Source organism: Cariama cristata, unplaced genomic scaffold, assembly GCF_000690535.1.
Source record: "Cariama cristata isolate BGI_N322 unplaced genomic scaffold, ASM69053v1 scaffold1529, whole genome shotgun sequence".
NCBI classification, from domain to species: domain Eukaryota; kingdom Metazoa; phylum Chordata; class Aves; order Cariamiformes; family Cariamidae; genus Cariama; species Cariama cristata.
Genome location: NW_009633838.1, coordinates 56,465 through 71,992, shown reverse-complemented (window position 1 = coordinate 71,992; position 15,528 = coordinate 56,465). Strand labels below are relative to the sequence as shown.

At 42.9% G+C, this 15,528-nt stretch overlaps 1 protein-coding gene across 1 annotated transcript in view; it reads right to left on the bottom strand.

The window, feature by feature from the left end:
- The window catches only part of GRM7 (glutamate receptor, metabotropic 7), a gene marked incomplete at both ends in the record, with an annotated part of 118,307 nt that overhangs the window by 84,356 nt on the left and 18,423 nt on the right, over positions 1-15,528 (bottom strand). Inside the window, one exon of the mRNA XM_009706893.1 lies at positions 5,476-5,616. Within this exon, the coding sequence (XP_009705195.1) occupies positions 5,476-5,616 (141 nt within the window). The remainder of the gene's footprint in view (positions 1-5,475; positions 5,617-15,528) is intronic.

Below are 15,528 nucleotides of genomic sequence, written 5' to 3'. Positions count from 1 at the left end.
CCTAACACATGGCTTCATAGTACAAGCCATCTTGACTGCTGGTGAAAAAAAGACAGGCTATTGCTATTAGCTTCCTTAACCTCAAAAAACCCCACACCAGCTACTGGTATCATTTTAAACCAAACCACAGATAATTAAGTGGTTTGCCAAAATTAGCTGGGCTATCTTCCCCCACACCTCTTTTTCCATGGTCATGAAACAGAGAACAGTGCCACATTTGGGGTGACACGCCAAATCCTGGCTATCCAGACTTGGGCTTCCAGCATTTTGGGTACATGATGTATTTCTCAGATACCATTTGTTTTCAAGAAAACCCAGACAGTAGCTCTCAGCACTCTGTATTGCTTCTTCCCCTTCAAAGGGTAAAACCCCTCACACAAAAAGCACTTACAGGAAATTCTGACAGCGCTATGGCACATGCTGCAACAACTTTATTGTACAGCATCAAGATATAGGATAACTAATCCTTTGCTACTTTAACCTTTCACTTTACTAAATGGAGATCTGACTTTTTCAACAGTTGTATCCCAAGGAGGCTGAGACCAAAGGCAGGACATTGACTGACCTCATATCAAGTCTCTCGTGCACGGCAGCGCACAAGGTGCTCTCTCCCCAGCTTTAGAAGTGAGTGTCTCTGTGTATATACACACTCAAACTACCACCTTTTTTATTATTATTATTTTTACCCAAGACACCTCTGTTCCTCACTGACTTTTAATCCTGCCTTGTAACGATTCTATGATTTTCAGACGAGATAAACTCTGCCCTTAGAATAGCCTCTCCTGATTGATGCTCCTTACATTTTCAAAGGGATTTGGCCTCTCTGAGCTGCCAATTCTTTGCCCAGTAAAATCCTGATGATGGGGCAAGCTCCCTGACAGTATCATCCCTCTACCATGCCCCCTGACAGCATCATCCCTCCACCATACCCCTTCCTCTTCCTCCAGCCTTCCACAGGGACCTGACAAAGGCCACGGCTCAGAGATGCCCCAGGACGGGTGGGTTTAGGAGTTGACTCCCCGTGTACCGTGGCACGTGGGTCTGCTCACAACAAGGCTGCACGAGGTGCTCCTCCGTGCACCATACGCCCAGAGGATTCAGAGTCCCGAGCCTGTTCCTGCCTACACACTGCCCGGGAAGGTGAATCTGGGTCCCTTCGAGGCATTTTCTCTTGTTCCCATTTAAATTCTAAACACAACTGTCTCTCTTTTACAGACCCTTTTGCCGAATTTTTGTCACTTCATCTTGCAGGGAGCTTTCTCCCTTAGAGCAAGTCATTGTCTGAGCCATCATCTGGGCTGTGCCTTCAGACTGATTACACTTGCAGATAATTAGAAAAGCTCTCCGAGTAATCTACATTCTGATAAATGACACCCAAGGTGACATCACCCTTATATCACTTCATTAAGTCTCCTTGAGTGTAAAGCTATCTGAATTAAAGGCTATGTTTAATAAGTGAAAACAGTCAAGTGTTGCAATTTCCTTTTCAGGTAGTGTTACCCGCCAAGGAGGTGGGCCATTAAAAATGCAGGCGCTGTCAGTATAGCGGGTGCCTCTGTGTATATTCCAAGTGCTTGCATTTCTCTTTGGCGTACGCAGGTGCTTCTGATGGAGCAGGAAATATTCCGTACCCACAGATGGAGATGTTACTGCTGGAACCAGGAGCAACCACACTGATGGCTGCTGTTAGCAGAGCAAGCGGTTGGCTGCATGGAGGTGGTACGGTGCAATACTATTAATTATTCAGCACTGTACATTTGATTTCAATAATCAGTTTGAAACTTATGAACAACCTGGTTCACGACAAGGTATACGCAAAAACTATTGTTTTATCATTTCGTGAGACCTCCCTTGCAGTACTGCCTTCAGCTCTGGGGTCCTCAGCACAAGAAGGACATGGACCTGTTGGAGTGAGTCCAGAGGAGGCCACGGAGATGATCCGAGGGCTGGAGCACCTCTGCTGTGAGGACAGGCTGAGAGAGTTGGGGTTGTTCAGCCTGGAGAAGAGAAGGCTCTGGGGAGACCTTGGAGCAGTCTTCCAGTACCTACAGGGGCCGACAAGAGAGCTGGGGAGGGACTTTTGAAAAAGGGCAGTGGCTTTAAACTGGAAGAGGGAAGATTTAGATCAGATATTTGGAAGAAATTCTGCTCCATGAGGGTGGTGAGGCAGTGGCAGAGGTTGCCCAGAGAAGCTGTGGCTGCCCCATCCCTGGAAGTGTTCAAGGCCAGGTTGGATGGGGCTGTGAGCAACCTGGTCTGGTGGGAGGTGTCCCTGCCCATGGCAGAGGGTTGGAACTGGGTGGGCTTTAAGGTCCCTTTCGACCAAACCATTCAATGATTTTATGATCTGTTAATTCTAACTCCCTAAATCTCATGGCACTGGCAATATAAGTACAATGCGGTTTTGCACAGAAAATACCTTCAGTTAAGCTCACAATCAAGGCCCAGACCCCATCTCTGCACGTAACGTGATGTGGGCAGGGCATTCAGCGTGGCTCCCTTTGCAGAATCACAGCTATGAACTACAGTACTATTCTCTTCTGCAAAGACAGTTGTTTTCTTCTCTCAATCCTTTCCTATAAAAGCACATTTTTAGAATAATGCATTGTACTGCAACCTACTTTTTTCCAAAATATTCCTACGTTAACCTGACGTGGCCTGTTATGACTGAAGTGAATCTCTAATACTCTTGAATGGAAGCAGCAAGAAGTAAAACAACAAACTGTCCAAACCCCATGCTTGTTACTACGCAGCTGTTTCAGTGATTACACTAGACTCCCCACGTGGTTTGATGAAGTGTCCCCAAAAGCAAACCGCAGCATCCCTCAAGGGTAGATGCAACAACCCCAGGGCCTGGGCAAGCACAGAAGGCAGCACCCAACTCAGTTTACACCACTTTGGCATAAGGAACCGATCCCTCTCTTCTCTGGGGAAAACCCAAGGGACTTGGCTGTTTCTGCCGTAAGCGTACATACTGCTTTGAAATGGTCTGCATCCCAGCAGAAATGATCTGCACAACAATATAGGCGTCCTTGGCAGAAGTACAACTTAGCAGCACTGGATCATGCCCCAAACCACGCCAAGACACGCCAGTCGCTAGAAACAGCACTATTAATTACAGCGATGTGTTGTATTTAATCTTATCTGGAAATAAGGTGGGGTGGGCTAAACGTACTTCCATTTTCTCATTCTACATCTTACCCATCCCAATCAGGGAAATTTTTTCATGCTTAAATAAATATAAATGACATTCATGTAGGAGATCTACATATAGAAATATTTCTGCAAGCTGCCATATGAAAAGGTAAGCTGCCCACAGGGTGCCTTCTTGGAGATGCTTTTCTTCTTGATCGCAGCCTGTGGCCACGAGCACTGAGCTGCTCCCTGCTACGTGCAAACATTTCGATGCGGAGCCTGAGCCTCCCACACCTCACGCCGGTGCTCGGGAGCACTACAGCTGTCAGAAACCGATGGTCTGTAGCCTAGTACCTCACTGCATTACAAATTACCAATCAAATTTTAAAATAATGATGATCATCATTCATAATATTATTACATCAGTGGGATATTAAGACTCTCATACCAGCAATACAATTCAAAGCTAATGCTTTTTCTGATGCACAATTTACTTCAGTTTGTAGAAGAGGGAAGGAAGATGTCAGGGCATCTCATTTGGTAGAATATTGAGCTATAATGCGGCATTGCAGTTCGACAGGGTAAGTTAGCCATCGAAAACAAATGTTTCTGCTGAATCTATGCCGAGGGAAGGCAGAACACCATTTGTACATCCGCATCCGAAAGCACAGGCTGTGAGCAATTGTAATAAAACAATGGCATAAACAATAAGGGTGATAAGAGAGTTTTAGAAATTATCCCAAAGATCTTTTAGCAATTTTGAGCCAAATTCCAGCCTTCAGGGGAGATTCCAAATGCCAAATTTAACAGCAGTGTATTCCCAGCAGTAACTGCACTGTTTCTATGCACAACACTCCTACTCCCATCCGCAAATTGAAACCAAAAGCAGATGATATGAAATATGGAAAGTTTTCATCAATTTTCAATCAAAGTAAAACATATCCTCCTATGAACTAATTTCTTTTGATCAAAATTCAAGGCAATTATTCAACATAACACATTTAAACTACTGCTGTGAAAAAATAAAAGGAGAGGGAAGGAAAGGTAAAGGGAGGCAAGAGCAAGGAGGACGTCAGACGGCGTTATTGGCTTTGCCATCTGTATCCCAGGAGACACATTCTGGCCGAAGCTTTATCCACTGCGTTTTAAGCCCCGAGCAAGTGCCCCAACCCTACACAACTGAGGTTCACGCCACAAATCCAGGCTCACCAGAGACCTGGCGGTTTGAGGGCAGAACCCCTACATTTTTGAGTTTTAGAAACAATTTTCTAGACAAGCACCCTCAGGCTAACGCCTTAATTCAGCACATCATTAAACTGGCAACGCTGCTGTTGTCTCTGTGGATCACCTGGTAGCACTTGGTCAGGTCTGAATAGCTCCAAGAACACCCCTCTCTCCCATCATTTCCTTTCAAAACAACCACTTCAAGTTCAAAAAACTGTATCACCCCGTGTAATGACAGATATCTTAATGAAGATACACATGACTCAGTTAAAAATGAAATCGTTCACACTGTTTCTTGGGCATCTCTGTAACTAAAACTAACCCCTTGAATCTCCATGTGATCAGAAACAGGAATTCCTAGAAAACATGATATTTCCAATGGTGGGCAGTACCTCATAAAAGGAAAAGAGGAGTGAATCTGTCAGCCAGCAGAAAATAACAGAGGTCAAACAAGATGCTACCAAAGGTCATGAACCTCAGTCACAAATACAGACAGTGCATTTTCTATGTTACTGAGTTGAGGTTGTAAAAATTTATTTAACTCCAATTTCTTAAATAACATCAGTGAGAACAAAAATCTCATCAACAACTTTATGCTACCTAAAATGAAAACATTTCACTCTAATACTAATACTGCTAATACTTTCCTATCTACAGGTGCATTTCCTTCAAAAGTTGAATTCAAACACATATGGTTAGTACACGACTGTAAGCAGACGGTGCTTTGACACAGTAGGTGGCTAATTTGTGACTTGCAGGTGGGTGATAAGGCACAAGTTGCGGAAATATTCTCCATCTAAAACAAACTAACAAAAAACCCTCCAGTCACCCTGCACTCAAACAAAAGTACTTCTGGGTCTCGTTGATAATACTGATTTTTCCTGCTGGATGGACAGCCAGAAAAAGGAAGAAATAGAATAACGTGTTTTTGACTCTTTCCATCTACTTCTCTTGTCCTGTAAGGCTGATGCAGCTGTTCCATTTTGTCTACAACCTACAAAAATCCAATTTATTTTTTCAATCTGTCTCCAACCAAGCTTCCTTACATCAGCTGTGCAGTCATTCCACTGCAGCCCGCATCCAGCAGTATGAGGAGGGTGAAACGAATGAAGTTACCTGTGCATTTACGGTCCGTGTCTTCTTTCTTTGACCCGCTGATGGTTAACTTGCAGTTAAAGTTCTCCTCCCAGTACTCTGCAAACCACACGTTCCTTCTGTTGTTCTCCAGGGTGCGGGAAGTAAAATAGGCATCGAACCCTGGAGAAGGAGACAGGCAGAAAGCTGAAGACTAGCTCATCCCCCACGGCAAGTGCTGCAGCCTGAAAAACACATACCCCGTTTCTCTCTCCTTCAGTATCCAGCACACATTCACATCTCTAGCCACACGAGATGACCGTGGAAAGAAAAGAAGTCCGTTGCACATTTTATCTAATGAGCTGCATCTTGCCAGTAAATTACTCTGCTATTAACTGTGAGGTATAAAGCTAGGCAAGTTATAAGTAAAAGAGGGATTAATATAAAAATAGTTATAAGCAAAGTGCATGGATTAGATATATACCATTAAGGAATGAAAATAAATGATATGGTATAGCTGATATTAGGCTGAACTCAATACAACTAATTTTGTAATTAACCTCTCCCGACCCCCAGAGAAGGCAGTTTCACCTAAACTGGTCATTATCAGTACACCTTATTGTTTTTGTAGCATGTGGTTTTCCCTTCATTTCCCTTCACAAAGGTACAGATAAACTCAGAGAGCAAAACCTCCAAGAGGTGACTGCGAATCACCGCTGTTTCCCAGGCGCTGGGGTTCGACACCCTGAAGTGGGGGGGAAGGTTTCCTTCCTTAGACCCGTGAGATTCAGGTGGTTACTGAAGCCACGTGGCCACAAACAGCTTGCAGTGCTGCAACAGTAAAAATGACGCACAACTCCAGTATTACAAGAACAGGGAAAAAATTGTAATTTTTAACAGCCAAGCTGAAGGGCAGTAAAGTTGTCTGAAACCCTTGAGTCTTCTTTTTCTGAAAATACATAATCCTCTATTCACTGAAAGGAACCACGTAACAGCTGTTGAATAGCTGTGTAGCAGCGGCTGGTCCATAGTTTTCACATGGCTCTTAACCGTATTCTAGCTCTCTGTAGCACCTCACCAACTTGCCAGAGGAGAAACGTATTTTGCTTTGGCTTTGTTTATTTTTTTTTGCAGAAATGTCTATCACTGAATATACACGTATGTATACAAACACGCACACGCATGTCTATAGTGATTAAAGCAAAGGTATGTCTAAACAAACCAGGAGGGCAGATAAAAAAAAAAATTAAAACTCTACTCCAAAATTAGACAGTTCATTAAATTCTGATCACAAATTAGACCTGCCAGAGTGTTGGGATTTTCTCTATCAAGTTTTCAAATTCTGTAGTTTAAAACCAAGCGAAATACCCTTTACCAGTTCAGGCAATATCTCTTCAAAGATCACGCTCATTATAACGGATTTTTCTCACAAGACAGTACAGAACTCTGAAACAAATATTTACTTTCCCAGTACGCAATGGTAACTTTAGACCGAAAGGAACATCCCATTATGAACTACTCCAGGCACTACTGCTTCACTTTGCTGTATTTAAGCACTCTTCTACCCGTTATTGTCTAAAGTTGAGACAACTCCCTAGAGCCTAAAGAAACCTCTGTGCATACAAATAACTGCGCGTCAATCGACAGGCACCCCAAGGACCAGCACGACGGCAGAAATCCGACCTTCGTCACTGCGGTGGCTGAAGCTCCCACGAGAGCACGGTGTGACCACCCTCCCACAGCAGTTTTACTGTATTACTATCCCAGTATACTTCTGGTTTTGCTTGGCAAACAAAAGACTTGCACAAGGACAGATATATTAGTACATGTCTATGCGCTCATATGTGAAGTCTTTTGTCTTTTTCCCTTGTCTTCTCTTTTTCTGTTTTGTAGCTGGCAGAAGGTGTATTCTCTCATCCGTTCAGAAGGAAGAGCACGTGGAGTGACACAGCCAAGCACTCTTGGCATAGAACACGGAAAAGGTTTATCGCCTCGACACCAGAGGTGCCAGGAAAACAGGCCATCGCTGTTCCAGCCCTTTAGCCAGGTTACAGACTCCTAGCACCTGAAATCCCTACTCGGTTTTAGTCTTTCCCAAATCTGACCATCCCTCTGAAGTAAGGGGGCTGTGCCCATTCCCTTCAGAGAGTTATATCAGTCTGACAACACCCATATTCGACTAGCAGGATATTCACCACTACTAGTAGTGCTGAGTAGTCTTCCTAAGTCCTTCTAGTTATGTCTTTAGCCTGCAACGAGCAACATCAGAGCTTTTGCTTGCACAGACAGTTAAATTTGGTATTCTTCATTAAAACTTCCAGAACTGCAAGCCCAATCCAAGTTCAGTTACAAAAGAGTTTTTCCTTTTACTAAGAAGGTTGTTGAGGTATTCAAACTACGTCAGTCTGAAACCTGGATAAAGCAGACCAATCATGAAGAGGACTTGAAAATGCCGGTTGCCCACTGAGAAGCTCAGAGGTAAATTATCTGCCATCCTAAAAGTGCAAACCCATTGAGGATGCAAAGCTCAGAATATTTATTTTGTACTTTTACTTGGCTTTACAGCCTGTACTAGCATTGCAGAAGAGGGTGGAAACACAGTAGCAGCAAGCTCTTATAGATACTAAACCATCTCTCTATATTGCCTGATCACATGTCTCCTTTTGATTTTGCAGTTAGAAGTGACAGTAAATACATATTCCATTGAAAGAGAGAAAAAAGTTCCTTGCACCATAGCCAACAATTTCTTTCACTGAAATAGGTGGGTAAATTGACTCAATCTGGCACTCCACTCAATGAAATTGAGTCAGAGGAAAACCATATGGCATCATTAAATTAGCATAGCAATCCATCCACTATGGGATAAAAATAGACAGCATGTAAACAGATGTTTTCAAATAAGAAAGAAGATTAGGAGTGGGGTCAATCTGTCTCCTTGTATTAGCTTTGTGTACTATTGACCCAACTATAATACATATTTTCCTGATTCTGAGTTTACTGTTCATGACTCGCATCCAAAGCCCACTGCTCATAAGTCACAATATACATCATCTCCAAAAATCAAACCAGAAAAATAGGTCTTCCAGACACAGGCTGAAAGCAAATTAAGATTTTACCTGCAGCCTCACTAGAAAATACGTGCAGGTCTCTCCTGCAACAAATACATCCGAGTGCTTCAGCATGATGTCAAGCCCCAAGCACCAGCCCCCCCAACTCAATGCCGTGCTGCCTAGTTGGTAGCCAGCACCCGAAGGGCTGCAACCAAACCATGGAAACCCCCAGGCAAAACACCAAAATGTGGTAGGAGGAAAACCTCAGTGGTGTATTTAAGGACTACTGAATATTTGAGTCAACTCCATATACTCAGTATGGCTTGTCCAGTCCTTAATGTGGATTCTGCAGCTTGAAATGAAAACTTTCCCAAATAAAACTGCATGAAGCTGCAGGAAAAGAGCCAGCCTATGATGGCAGAGACCCCCGGTCTCCTCCTGCTGTATTTATGCTAAGGCAGGGACTTAACCTGGGTTTCCCACGTTTTAGGGAAATCATTTAGTAAAACTCTTCTGCCACAGCTGTTCTGCTTAATTAACAACAAATTAGTGACTTATGAAAGTTTCTGTGCACAGTCTCTAGAAGGGACAGCACAACCTCCACACTTCTGAGATGAAATTTCCTAAGTAAAATATTCATGTGGATGGCTCAGAAGAAAATTTAGAAGATATTCTTAGATTTTAGGTACATACAAGCTAAACCTGTTTCCCTGTAAACCTATGTGTGTTAGTTTTACTCATAATGAAAAGAACGTTCCAAAGGGGATATTCAGGCATAAGATCTGCAATACATATACAGCTCAGAAAGAGAAACAGTATACCCTACCAACGTGCCAAACTAACTGACCTCTGGGAAAAGTGCTCTATAACTTAATAAGATAAAACCAATAAGTCTTGATAAAACTCTAATAGAATTCCATAAGAATTACTCTAAACCTTTACAGATTTAATAACAGATAATAACATTCTCATTGATTTTTTTTAGAATGATCCCTCTGCATTCTCAAGAAGGAATATAGATCCCTATTAAAAAGAGTACATTTTTTATCATTTTTATCATTCTCCTGTATTGATCAAGACAAGCAGGCAAGCGACTGACTGGCAGAGGGATGGAGGGAAGTAGCAGGCCAAATTTCTATTAATTCCTTACTGGGTGGAAGTACTGTGCACCCGCTCGCTGTTTCTGGCTGCACTGCTCCCACATAGCCAAAATCCTGGGGAAGACCTCCGAAACACATGACCTCTGCCAATTGCCCTCCTTCCCAACATCCTTAGGACCAGGAGGAGTCCCCCATAGCCCGGACCAAGTGGAAAGAGTCCTACGTTGCTCCATAGGATGCTCACAGGCACCATTTTTTATTTGATAAGTGTTATCAGTTTTTACACAACGTGCTGTCATATGTGCACAGTTGGGGTATGATACACCACAGAATAAGACCTAGAATGTTTCACATCATCTGGTGTAAACCTGTGCACCTCCACTGAATGAACCGAACCGTGCCAGTTCACAGTGGATGAGATTTTCGTCCAATTTAAAAGTTAGTAAAGAATGCTCAGTGGAATCTCACTGCTCCTAGAATGGTTTTTTCCCTGTTTTTTCCCTATATCATTCTCGAGAATACTGCCAGAGAAGTTATTACGATTGCCTGAAAAAGCCCGGCTGAACTGGATACACACCCACTTGCTGCTCTGTGATTTGAGCTAACAAATCACCACCATTGCATTTTTGTCCACTGTTATTTTCAGAAGAGTAATTGTGCTCAATGTACTTTAAAGCAATTGAAAAAAAAAATCTTAGAGGAAAAATATATTTTTCAATTAAAAGAAAATAGGATCAATTAAAAAAATCTTACTATTTTTAAAGTTCACATTAGATGCATGGCTAGTAAGTAAAGCAAACCCCAAATATTCAACTCTCAGCAAACACTGATCTTTTGCTAGTGTTACTGCTACCATGCAACCAATCTTGTCAGGGGTCTTTAATTAAGCATTAGGAATCCCATGATGAGTTTCATGCTTTAAATTCCTATTAAAGAGAAGTCCGTAAAGTAGTTACGTATCTATATTACTGTATTTTGAACACTAATCATAAGGCTGTGATGGATCCATGCAAAGATTAGTGCCACACAAATATCGTGAGCTAACGTGTAAGGATTTACATCACGTAACCTTATTTAATAGCCATAACTATAGCAGTTCTCCGACTCTCCCGAGCTCCTGCCGAGGCACGAGCACAACTGAGATGAACCCAGGGACCCAGTTAGGAGGATGGTGGTGCAAAATGCGGCGAAGCACAGAGTCAGGCAAAAGGTTTACAAGCCCCTGGGCAGTGGTGCGTGGTGATGAGCAGCTCCTTTTCTGAAGGGGTAAATGCAAAATAGTCTGTGAATAGGAGCCTCTGCACCACTTGTTCCATGGTTGATCACAGGCAACAAAAATACTTGGATACAAACTGCAAAATAATAAACATTAAAGCTGAAATGGAGGCAAACGTGTTCTTTATAATAACGACAGACTCAAGCCTGTACTTAAGCCTAATCTTTTTGAACTGAAGATGTTAAGACAACTTACACGCACAGTGCTAAACATAAGAGTTCTGGGTTCAGGGGCTCAGGGAGTTAGATGACCCAACCAAAAAAGCTGGATGTTTAAACATAAAAGTAGGAATAATCACTTCTTACCCTTGTACATGGCCAAGTATTAGATTTGTGTGACAAGATTTAGTGATTTCCCAATGCTCCCCATATATCATACTTAAGAAAACTACCTTTTTCAGCAAATATCTCTAAGAGATATAGATAGCTATTTTATGAGATTTTACAAATTAAAATAAATCTCTTATTACTTTAAATCACAGTGATTTGATTAAATCATTCTTCTTACACATAGGGAGACGATACTACCTAATGGGTTCATTTTCCACCCTAGGATTAATATCTAAATGAACTACACAGCGATGAAGCAGACTTAAAAAGAAGAAAAGGGAGGGGGGTGGAAGGAGGGGATTAGGGGAAAGGGACCCAATCCCAAGCACTACAGAGGGCTGGGGAAGTGCAGGTGAGGGCAAGGACAAACATCCCCTGACTATGATGCCACCAAAACTCCAGCACCTTTGGCTGTTTCCCTGCTTCACTCAGTGGGATATCCACGGTGCCAGCCTAAGCACCTCTTTGACTGGGATCAGAGTTATCAGCAGTCATTAAGTGATTGAAATTAGAAATTCCTGGGGGGAAGATAGGGATGTCGCACCCGCAAGCTGGCTGGAGTCAGGCTCTGCACATCAAATTGTATGTGGGCATTTTATTCTGCACCGTTTGCAGTCAGTCATCTGGACGGAGAGCGCCAGCACAGCATCCAGCCCTGCCCCAGGAAACACTCCCAGCCCCCCAGGCTCCCCATCCCCTCCCAGACCCCCCTGCTCGGGTCCTCCCGGACCAGGGCATCGCTAAGGAAGAAAGATGCCACAGCACTGCGGGAACACTTAGAAGAGTGGCTTGATTCTCAACCAGAAAATGAGGCTTGCTGACTTGTGGTTGTTTTTTTACACCCCCCTCAAAAAAAAAAAAGCCCAAATGATTTATTTCTAACATTAATCTTGCATCCCTCCTTCCATTTGATGTTACATGTTGCCCATTTTCTGCCTGAAAGCATAATGCTCAGCTTCCCTGGCAGAGATGGCTGAGGGAATTATACGTGCTTTGGAGGATAAACCAGGCTCCAAGACTAACGATGCAGTTTGCCATGGTCAGCTGCATTACAGAGGGAAAAAAAAACAGGCAGGTTTGCAGAGGAGGCATTTATCACGAGGAAGGCATCAGGCACACATTGACAGGGAAAGGATGGGCTGCAGACGAGAAAGACGGCTGTGCAGGAGGGCAGGGAGGTACCCAAAAAAGAGCAATCCCCTAGGAAAAGGAAGAGATTAGAAGACGGGGTCCAGGGGCGAACGCACACGAGAAATCACCAGCAGCCAAGTGAAGTTTCCAGTATGTCACGGGTGGGTGGCTGGTGGAGATCCACGATGATAACGCGCTATTGGTGTGAATGAACGAGGTATTTTTTAGGAGAGACTTCTGTCACTCTTGGTTTACCAAGTCACTAGCACACACTGTGAAGCCTCCATTTCATGGGTCAGCAGTGACTTTGAGGGCTCTGGGGTTATTTAATAAGGAAAATAATTAAGCTTAATTAAGACACAAAGTTGTTGACCTACTGCATTTCTCACGTGCCTAAAGTGTTTTCATTCTCAGTCCACGTGGCTTGGGAGCAAATACAACATATTGACCCAATTTCATATGAGTAGTGATTTTATCAGTTTATGATATTTTTATTCTTCTCTGTTTTGTCCAAAGTATGTCCACACTAACGATTGCTAGTTATACAAATTTTATTTACCCAGCTACTAAATCATCACTTATTATGATTACTGATGCCAAGTCAGTTGAAAGCAGCTACTGAAGTATTTTTCTGATTTTCCTAGCATTCAAGCCAAAATAGTTTAATTTACTGACGTTAAATCTGGGATAAAAGCATTAGGTGAGAAATGATAAGATCTATTTAAAGACAGCTAGTTTTTTTTCAGATTTTATTATGTTGCCCAAGCCACACACTACACAGTATTATGGAGCTGTTAAGATAGTGTACAGATATTTTCTTGACCTTCTTACTCAATAAAAAGGCGATAATATTAAGTGATTTTATGAACTTCCTTCATGCCAGAAATTTGCTTTGCAGGTTTTTTAATAGTTGCTGATTGTAACAGTGAAGAAAAGTATTCTAGTTGATGTCACATTGGACTTTTTATACACACGATACAAAGCACATACAAAGGAAATTCAGCCTGCCATACTTAGGGTAAATCTGCGATTTTAAGCTATAAAGCTTCTATTATGGAAATAGAAATATATTGGCTAAGTATCATTGTTATCACTTTTATAAAATTATACAGCTGCCACGGTGATGAGATCATGACCTAGGTGGTGTCTAGCCCGTGCTGCAATAGAAAGGTTAATATCGAAGTACATTATTATTCATTATTCTACATTTTACTGCCCTCAGGCACTTCTTACTTTCATAGTGCTCCCATTTATATCAATAAAAACAGTAGAAAACCCTAAATTTATTTCTCCTGTTTGTTATTTTTATTACCATACCAGTGAGAGGCCTCGGCTGAGGGCGAGATTTTCCCGTTGCAGCAGGCACTGGACACACACCAGGAGCTCACCCCCAACCCCGGTTTCTCTTGCTGCCGTGGTCTTCTGGATGGCACCAGGAGCATCCCCTTACCCGATCAGGAATCTGATGTCCTAACCCAGAGGGACTCACCGTTTTCTTTATGAACAACAAAAAGACCAAATCCATGCCCCAGAGCACCGAGAGAGTTGTTACGGGGCAGCAGATGAAGGCGGCTTGTGCTCCTCTTCCCCCAAACAACCGCAGACTTCATAATGCGTAAGATTTTTGCATTTTCAGCCACAAAGGGACTTTCTAGGTTGACACTAGTATAAGTCACCCGGGTTGCTTAATGCATACAGTGCTCTCCTTTCAGCTGAATACTCCACTTCTTATTCAAATGACTCCTGCTGCGGGAATGAATAATTTTTTATGAATTGCAATATGCAGAGTTCCAGCCAAGGGAGAAACGCTGCTCACATAAGCCTACTCTTGCGAGTGAGGATCTGTATCCGCTGTAAAGATTATCACCAGAATCAGGCCAAACAGAACAGACTTAAAAATACATCCAGAAATGGAACATCTCTCCCTGTAATTCATCCTTTCCTGCTGCCCATTTATTGAAAATGGGCTATTTGTCTTGCCAGGACCTTATCCATGAAGTACTCTTTTTTCCTCATACCTGAAGATGAGCGAAAGGTTTGTTTGTTTTTTTTTTTTAAATACCTATCACAAAGCAACTTAGTTAATAGCTTGCTTTCCCCCCCACACCCAGTCTTCTTGAAACTATCTGTTGCTTTCTGGTTTACTGAAAAATAGATCAGTTTCTGCGTTAATCTCATCTGACAGCAGTAAAACTGAAGCGGAGTTAAACAGTGTCACCCAGGGACATGGAGCAAAGTGGTGGCAAGTCGGGCCCATGAGTCAGGATGCAGATCACTCGTTCCTATTAATAATACTTACCCCCAAATTCTGAGCTGTTATTTCAGTTTCTCATTTGCAACTAACTGTTTAACTAAATCGCTTTGTATCCACTGATGTCGTCTTCCCACCGGTTTTCTGAGTCCTTCCTTCCCACCCTTTGACTAAATGGGAGAAGCTGCTCCACAGATGGCCTGTTTCATTTTAATAATGCAGAGCAGTAAAATCAGAGAGATACAGAAGGTCTAAATGCAGAACATGAGAGTGGTTTTCTTCCCTTTGATAGCAGCAGCAGACAAAATGCACACTGCGTATCCTTAAAAGCATTTAAACTCAAGTCATCTGCTTGCATAATTTAAAATAAGGATAAAAATACAGAAATCTCTCTACATTGTAATGCAGCGATGGAAGTAACCCCTAAAGATGTTGAACAAGTTCAAATTTCTACTAATAAAAAAAATAAAAATCAACCAGCACACATAATGAGCATGCCAAAACCAACTAAACGGAAGGTCGGAGCTGCCCATGGAGGAGCAGTGGCAGTCGCTGCCCAGTACTGCTGCTGAGGACAGCCGAGGTTTGGGCATCGCAGCCTCCCCGGGCAGCCTGACCGCTCGGAAGATGGCACCGCACCCCACCACTGCACACAGCCTCTAATTCAGCGGAGAAGCCAAGAACAGGACCGACAGCGATGCTACACAAAAGGTAGCCTTCCATCATCCTGCGATACACGACCTAAGTTCTGAGCCATAACGCCATAAATAACCCCGGCGGCGGTCAATGCACACCCCTGGCTGTGCCGTTCTGGCACCCGTACTTAAAAATCAACTTGCAAAAACCAAATCAATGCTCAGTCACATTGTTATACCTTCCCCGCAAACAAAACATGAAAGGAAATCAAAGCCTGTCCTCCTCCTGCCTGCGGCGGGGGGACACGGGGGGGCCAGGACCT